At 46.9% G+C, this 8,704-nt stretch overlaps 1 protein-coding gene across 1 annotated transcript; it reads right to left on the bottom strand.

The window, feature by feature from the left end:
• Positions 1-881: 881 nt before the first annotated feature.
• On the bottom strand, positions 882-7,919 carry HTR5A (5-hydroxytryptamine receptor 5A). The gene is made up of 2 exons (XM_066631173.1): positions 7,173-7,919; positions 882-1,214 (listed from the first exon to the last, which is right to left on the bottom strand). The coding sequence occupies exons 1-2, from the start codon at positions 7,917-7,919 to the stop codon at positions 882-884; spliced, it is 1,080 nt and encodes a 359-aa protein (XP_066487270.1).
• Between the last annotated feature and the right edge of the window lie 785 nt (positions 7,920-8,704).

Below are 8,704 nucleotides of genomic sequence, written 5' to 3'. Positions count from 1 at the left end.
ATTGTAACAATCTTATCCCTTCCTCCATTGAGACTGGCTGTGTCTTAGTGGCAGCAGCACTACTGACACATAGAAGACTCAGAGAGCGTAGTTTATGTAACAACCAGCAAAAAGGACTGTTTTAGAGGCACCCCAGGCCTTTAGCATGCCCACAGGCAGGTTTGACAGTCTTTTTATACAAACAGCCAATGCTGCCCCACTCCAGTACATCATAACTGCTGTGTCAAGTCCACTCAGACTGACAAATTGATTGCCCTAGTTGGGGGGGGGGGGGAGTGAAGTATGAGAAGACCAACTATGAAACTCTGATAGGTTTGCAGAACTAGCTGTGTGGTTCTTTGAATTTTGGCCAGTATGCCTTTGTCACTGGAACTGAATATAAGAATATTAAACTGAGAAAAGTAGTTCATGACATAGTGAAGAATTGGTGCAAAAAACTGCATTATTTGTGGCCATGTCTTTTTTTTTCCCTTAAGGGACACATAAGTGCTTCTGTGCTTAGGCAGCATCCTCAAAGAACAAAAATCATCAATTTTTCCCCCCCATAAAATGGCATGAACTTGTGGGGAAGCCAATGTCACTCATTACAAACGATGTCACAAGTTCCAGCCAATCGGTGACCACGACACACACGGAAATACATTCCACACAATATTAACTACTTATGATTGAAATCCAATTTGTCCTAGCAAGAAAAGATTGCCGTTTGAGTGCTGGAAAAATAAGGTAACTGTAGAACAAAAGTGCTGCCTTCAAGGTAGACATCCACATCCCTTGAAACAACCAGCATGAAACGGTCCTTTTCAGGGAGTCCCACACGTCTCCTGGTCCCAGAAAGGGAGACCTTTTAAGAAAAGTACTACTACAGTTCTTTCTCCTGCTCACTGCTGCCTGGAGAACAGGTTCTTGAAGGCATTGTTGTAGTTCTTGTTGAAGGCTGTATAGATCAGAGGGTTGAAAAAGGAATTGGAGTACCCGAGCCAGAGGAAGATGCTCTTCCAAATGGGTGGGATGTCGCAGGAGCAGAGAGGGTTGATGAGCTCGGTGATGAAGAAGGGAATCCAACAGAGCACAAAGACCCCAATAAGGATGCCCACCATTAGGGCAGCTCTCCGCTCTTTCTGTTCCCTCCATGTGTCTCCATCTGTCTGGAAGGTCACCGTGGAGTGGCGGACAGTGAACACCATCTGCGGCTGCTGGGTGGCTTTCTTTACCTGCCAAACACAAATATATGTTTCAGATGTGGGTGCACTGCTGACCAACACGTTGCCAATGCCAAGCAGGAAATCATGTATTGCAAGACTCCACACAGCAAAAGATTCCTCTATAATGAAAAGCCCACCCCCAGCGGCATGTAGAAGTCACTACACCTGTTGATGCTAAGAGATGGTGACTGGCCCAAGGTCACCCAGAAATCTTCATGGCTGAATGGAGATTTGAACCTGGATCTTTCAGGTCCAACACCAGAACCATTACTAACCCATTCTGATTCTCAGGATGATTAAAGCAATACAGAGTGAAATCATTACTCCTTGTAATCTAAATTCTATGTTCCTGCTAACACATCCCAGAAGTTCCTTTGTTTTTCTTTTTGCATCAAACTGCTGCTTCAACTTGTGGTCCTTAAGGCTGCAGTCCTATATACCCTTTCCTGAGAGTAATGGAATATAATGAGATGTACTTCTGAGTAGACAAGCATAGGATTGTGCCCTAAGGCTGCAATCCTATACACCAGGGCTTTTCAAACTGGGGCGTGACGCCCCAGCCTGAGGACCCTGGCCACTCTCACCTTAAGGGGTGGGGGCAGCCAGGAGGCAGGGAGAAGGCAGCAGCGCAATCCCCAGGATCGCCAGGATTCCCAGGGGCACAATCCCCAGGATCGCGCTGCTCAGGGGGCTGCAGGGGCTTGGTTGCACTTACCAGAGCCTCCTGCAGCCTCCCGGGGGTGCAGGGAGCCCTGTGTGAGCATCTGCAGGGCTCTCCAAAGCTGCAAAAGTGAAAGTGGAGTGATCCGGTTTAGCGGAAGTAGAGTGCGATCGCTCCACTTTCACTTCTAAAGCAGCAGGGAGCCTTGCAGACAGTCCAGCAGTGCTCCCCGCACCCCCAGGAGGCTCGGGTAAGTGCATCCAAGCCCCTGCAGCCCCCTGTGCAGTGGCGCTGCCTTTCCCACTCCTGCTGCCTCCCCCACCCCCGCAAGAACTTACTGAGGCTTTCAAACTCCCAGAGAGTTTCCTATACACACTTTTCTGGGAGCAAGTCACACTGAATGTAATGGGCTTTACTTCTGACTAAACTTGCATAGGCTTGTACTGTAGCCACCCAAGGGCTCAATCCTAACCAATTTTCCAGTGCCAGTGCAGCTGTGCCAATGGGGCGTGCACTGCATCCTGTGGTGGGAAGGCAGTCACAGAGGCCTCCTCAAGGTATGGGAACATTTGTTCCCTTACTTCGGGGCTGCATTGCGGCTGCAGCGGTGTTGCAAAGTTGGATAGGATTGGGCCCTAAATCTTTCTCTACACATGCTGCAGCCAAGTCAAATTTCCTCCATCCTGTACTGGTGAGTCTGATTTTTTTGACCCTACCTGCAGGTCTTCACATTTGTCTCCACTGGATCTCAGTATGGGCCTACTGGTGGAACTGTCAAGACCATCTTGAATCCGAATTCATTCTTCCAGGATGTTTGATAAAACCCCACATTAAATTCTCTTGTAACCTGTGGTTTTGCCCTGTTTACAGGGTCACAACTGCGTGACCCAGAATGAAGCTACAGCAAACTCCTGCCACCTGAGACTCCACCCCTAAGCAGATCAGTGAACAATCAAGGAGCAAAACAAATCCCACCCGCTCTGCTCTATGTGACCAGCACAAGGATGTGGCAAAAGAGAAGGGGGGAAAATGCCAGAAACAGTTCAGTCTCTCCCCACAAGCAAGCAGCACAGAGCCCCACAGACAAGTCTCCCCCAAACAAAATAGCTAACTCACACATTCACCACATCTTTCCCCTTCCTAACTCCCTTCTGACCTGTTTGCAAGCTCTGTCATGAGTTCATGGCTATGGGCTGGCCCAGATGCTGCCTCAGTAGCCCATCTGCTGTGTCTCTGGAACACAACTGTCTTGCTCAAAAACTACTTCTGCAAAGGCCCTTCTCCCCCACCAGCCACAGTCCACCTATCCTGTGCTTTCAGCTTTCCTGTCCTCCTCACCCCTCCGTTATCCACTTAGCCTGATTTGTGTGTGTGTGTGTGGTGTGATGTTCTGGACAAGGAGAATGTCACTTCTTTTGTGCTGTACAATGCCAAGCACGATGCAGATGCTAATTAAATGTTAAATCATCATTGCAGTATAATGGGTTTGTGGACACAAAGTAGTGAAATTAAAGCATGGTCAGATCCCAGAGGGTGGGTCGCAGCTGCCTTGGTGTGGATCTGTTTCCAAGCTCTGTTAAGCTGCTGAAAGGGGCTGCTAGCTGCAAGATGGTCTTCCTTGGAAAGCAGGTCTAGGAAAGCAGAGGGCCATGGCCTCAGGGGTCAACAACTGGCAGCCAAGATCCACAACTGAGCCTCATAAAACAGTAGGCAGAAAAAGAAGCCTAAAGCCTGAATATGTTTCTGGACCAGGTCACTACAGGACTGGCTTGGATGAATTTGCGGCATTCATTCTAGAGCAAGATGGCAGATACAAGAATGTGGATTTGTGATCATCGATGAACAAGCACCTCTGGAAAGCTCCTTATAGCAAAACACAGTATACAGTTTCTTGAGTCAAGAAGGCCTGCCACATCCCTCAGGGCAGGTCCACATCAGAAGAGGTGGCAAGACATTTTGGGTTTACCTGGCAGGCATCAATCAACCATCAGAGCCCAAAGCTTTGCTCACTGGGGGTTTGCCTTCTCTTATGTGGCCCAGAGAACAATAACAGGGCCTGCGGTTAGTCAGAGGGCTCTTCTTTGGAGGCCAGAGCAAGGAGAGGATGGGTATGAAGGTGAGTCCAGCCAAAAGGAGGCTGCTGCAAAAAGCCCTCCAACCTTCAGAGGGTAGTGACACCTGAGCAATATGGGTTCCTGCTGGGGGCAGTGCTGTCCCTGCCTGAGAAAAGATATATAATGAGCAAAAAGAGTGTAAAAAAAAACAAAAAAACAAAAAAACAAGTTGCTGTGGGCCAGATAAAATCTTGTGGTGGGCCGGATGCAGCCCATGGGCCATAGTTTGGAGACCCCTACTCTAATCCAATTCCTGGCAGACAAAAGGAGTGGATGGTGCAGGGGGGAAAAAAAAAGAGAAAACAGCAGGACCTCATTCTCTTTTGTTCACTTGCACCTTCTAGCTATCCACAGATTTTAGACCTCAAGACCTGCATCCTCCCTCCCCACCTTGCTTAATCCCACTGGTTTTTCCATCCCCTGTGCATTTGTATAGTTGTCTATGCGTCATCACTGTTGGGGGACTCCATGCGAACAGCACCCTCCCCCGTGGTGGTAAACATTTACACCATGTGCCTTTTACAACCATGCCCATTCTGAGAAAAGGGAACCAGGAACAGCTGTTGGTTCGTTCACACAATGCAAGATATAAAGTGCACACATTGAAATGGATACATAAACATCTGAGAGCAAACAAAGCAAATGGAACCACACAATTCCACAATCAGTTCAGATTATTTAGGTACAGAGGCTTCCACCCACACAGTCTTTCCCACTCTTGCACTAATTCTAGGTATTATTTTTCAGAGATGGCTCTACTGTTTGGAAGGATGAGGCAGTCAGCCTCAGAGAAAGGAATCCCTTGAAAGCTGAAGAGTCTGAGCTAGACACGACACCTTTTCAATGGGCAGGGATTCTGTAACAACCTGGATGACCAACAAGTGAAATGCTCCCCATCACTGCCTCTTTGTGTCAGGAAAAACTTCATTGTTGATTACTTCACAGTCACTGTCTGTCCATTAAACTGTCAGAGTCCAGCCATAAAAAGAAACTCTTAATGTTTTTATGCTCTCCTCTGAAAGTTATCCCATGCTCTCAGTTTTGTTTTTATAGCACACTTCTAGTCCACATGGCTGAGAAAAGAATAAATGAACAGCGGACACCTTGCCCAAAATAAATTGAATCAAGAATTCCTGAGGGTATTAATGCAACTTTCTAAAAGTGATTTCAGATCACTTTGATCCAGGGTGCCTTTGGCCCAGGGCAGCCAAGTATAACTGAATCTTTTCCTGGATTTTCTTTTCCCCCAATGGGATGCAATCTGTTAAGATCTCCAGGATCGCTTTCAACAGTCACCGGGAGATTGATGCCAATTCCTGAAGACCCCAGGCAAAACTTGGAGGACTAGCAAACTGCTTTGCCCCCAGTTCTGAAAGCACAAGTGTGCTGCAGGCAAACCTTTATTTTTAAATAGGGGAAATTTTTCAGCATCTTTAGGAGAGCTTTCAAAATTACACAGTAACATAGCTAAATGCAAGCACAAAAGGCTTGCATTGTGTAGGCTCTCCTACTTGTTAAATCTCCAAGCTTCCATTAAAGAACTTTTTGACAAATAGGCCACAGTCAGTTAGGATGGGCTCTTATCATTCTTCCACTCTGATATTAAATACAGGAGCTTCCCAAGGCTGTGTGCGGAGCCCCTTCCTCTATTCCTTGTATACGCATGATTGTACCCCATCACATAACACCAATGAAATTATAAAATTTGCAGACGATACTACAGTGGTGGGGCTTGTTATTGGGAATGATGAGTCTGCTTATAGGAAGAAGGTACAGGAGTTGTTGTTGTGGTGCAAAGAAAATAATCTCTCACTTTACATAAAAAAAAACTAAAGAACTTATAATTGACTTCCGGAAAAAGAGGGATGGACACACACCATTATACATAAATGGTGAGGAGGTGGAGAGGGTTGCTAGTTTCAAATTCCTAGGTATTTACATCACAGAGGACCTCTCATGGACTATTAACACCAGCATGTTGATAAAAAAGGCACAAAAGCAGTTATATTTTCTGAGGAAGCTTGGGAGGTTAAATTTGTCACAGCAGCTGCTTGTCTCTTACTATGCACCATTACTATTGCACCATTGCTTGTCTCTTACTATTGCACCATTGAGAGTGTTCTAACCTATGATATCTTGGTGTGGTATGGAAATTGCTCTGCAGGGGACAAAAAAGCTCTGCAGAGAATTATTAAGATCGTGCAGCACATCATCAACCTTCATCTACCAGCTTTGGAGGACATCTAAACATCTCACTGTCTGCAGAAATCACATAGTATTCTGAGAGACCCCTTCCATCCGGCTCATAAGTTCTTTGAACTGTTGCCTTTGGGTAGACGATACAGAACTATTTGAGCACGCACCACACGATTCCTGAACAGTTTTTATCCCACAGCCATAATTACGTTGAATAAGGCGATAGTTGTTACCATGCTTCTGGGCATTATGGTCTGTTATACTGTTTTTACATTATGATGCATGTTGTATAGAATGTGTGGGTGAGTGTGCAGAGTGTGATCGTTGGAATTGTAGTATATATTTATGCTTGTATCTCAAAATTTATGCTTGTATCTCAAAGGTGCATAAATTTCGTTGTGCTGTAGCACAATGACAATAAAGTTACTACTACTACATTACGATTACCTACTTAAAGGGAGAATCCAGCTAAAGTTAAGAACTAAAGGCCCACTGACTTCAAATGTTGTGTTAAGCTTATACTTAAATCTCTTCCACTGGAATCAGTGGGACTTAACACTATTTCTTTAGTACTTTCAAAGGTTCACAATGCTTTCAAACATGCTCCTTAACAACAGTCTTGTCAAACTGATCAGCATGATCACCCCTATCCTAAAGTTGGTGGGTGGGGCTGAGAGGATAGTGAGTTGCCTGAGGCCACACAGAGAGTTCACTGTCATGGGTAGCTTTGCACCAGGGACTTGCCTGCTCACACTCTTAGCCATTAATCCTCACCAGCTCTTATGTGAGATGAACAAGTACCGGTCTGAGAGGTAGTCAGCACCACAGTCTTAGCCAGTGTATCAAACTTAGGGCTGCAATCCTATCCACGCTTACGCAGGAGTAAGCCCCATTGACTATAATAGTACTTAATTTTGAGTAGACATGCATAGGATTGGACTCTAAATCACACCATCAGCCCAGTAGTGAGGCAGCTACATTTGACTGATTACTAACCTCGACAGCATCAGGCGCAATAGGAGTGATGGAGTTGCTCTTTCGGGATCCAATGCGAAACTTGGCCGCCTTGTAGATTTTCCAGTACACAAAAAGCACGACACAGAGAGGCAAATAAAAAGCCCCAAAGGTAGAGAAGATGGTGTAAGAGGGCTCTTGGCTGACTTGGCACTCCTCGCTGCCTTCCGAGTATGTCTCTCCCCAGCCAAAGAGTACTGGTGCCAGGGAGATGATGGCAGAGAGAATCCAAGTGAGAGCAATCATAATGTTAGAGATGCGCCGGCGGGTACGCAATGTGTACTCCAGGTGCCGGGTGATTGACCAGTAGCGGTCCAGAGCTATGGCGGTGACATTCCAGATGCTGGCCGTGCAGCAGAGCACATCACAGGAAATCCACACCTGGCACAACAGCCTGCCCAGTTGCCAGCGCCTCCCGGACAACTCATGGACCAGACTGAGAGGCATCACCAAGGCAGCCACCAGCACATCTGAGATTGCCAGGGAAGCCACCAGGTTGTGGGGCACCCTATGGAAGGTGCGCACCCGCAAGATCGTGGCCAGCACCAGCACATTCCAAAGGAAGGTGGCCACCACCAACATGGCCAGCAAAGTCAGGATGAGCACACTAAACACAGACAAGGGTCCAGCTGTGCCCGGCAGGTCCACCAGTATGCTGGAGCCACTCCGGTTGGACTCTGTTGAAGTGGTGACAGAAAAGCAGGTGAAATTGGGAGACCAATCCATCATGTGGGGAAAAAGATTCAGCCGATGAGAGGTGGTGGAAATGCTGTCCCTTTATGGCCCTGAAAAGACAGCATAGTTCTGTAGAAAATCACAGGCATGCCGTCTTCAGACACCAGAACTCTTGCACGTGTCTCATTTTTGACGCATTGAACACATGCATGAGATACCCCAAGGACATGTTCACAAGGGATTCTTAATCCATGCTTTGATTCTCTGCACCTGTGAAGTGAACACAAGAGCCACATTAGTCAGGATGCACATTGCAAGGCAAAAGAGTGTCTTCCGCTTTTCCACAGGACTGTCACAACATTAGGCACTGGAAACAAAGCATATACTGCAAGGCTCAGTGCCAAGAGGAAAGAGGCAGTTGCACCAGAGCACTCAGAAGAAAAATTGCACAGGTTGTGCCTGTCTTGCCCTCACAGCCTCACCTCCATGGACTACATCTGCTTAGCTCCATCCACTGCCATTTTTGGCCATGTCTGCTTCTTAAAGGAACAGCTGCAAATCATAAGAACATAAGAACATAAGAACAGCCCCACTGGATCAGGCCATAGGCCCATCCAGTCCAGCTTCCTGTATCTCACAGCGGCCCACCAAATGCCCCAGGGAGCACACCAGATAACAAGAGACCTCATCCTGGTGCCCTCCCTTGCATCTGGCATTCTGACATAACCCATTTCTAAAATCAGGAGGTTGCGCATACACATCATGGCTTGTACCCCATAATGGATTTTTCCTCCAGAAACTTGTCCAATCCCCTTTTAAAGGCGTCCAGGCTAGACGCC

This window comes from Tiliqua scincoides, chromosome 5, assembly GCF_035046505.1.
Source record: "Tiliqua scincoides isolate rTilSci1 chromosome 5, rTilSci1.hap2, whole genome shotgun sequence".
NCBI lineage: Eukaryota > Metazoa > Chordata > Lepidosauria > Squamata > Scincidae > Tiliqua > Tiliqua scincoides.
This window is presented reverse-complemented; position numbering and strand designations above follow the sequence as displayed.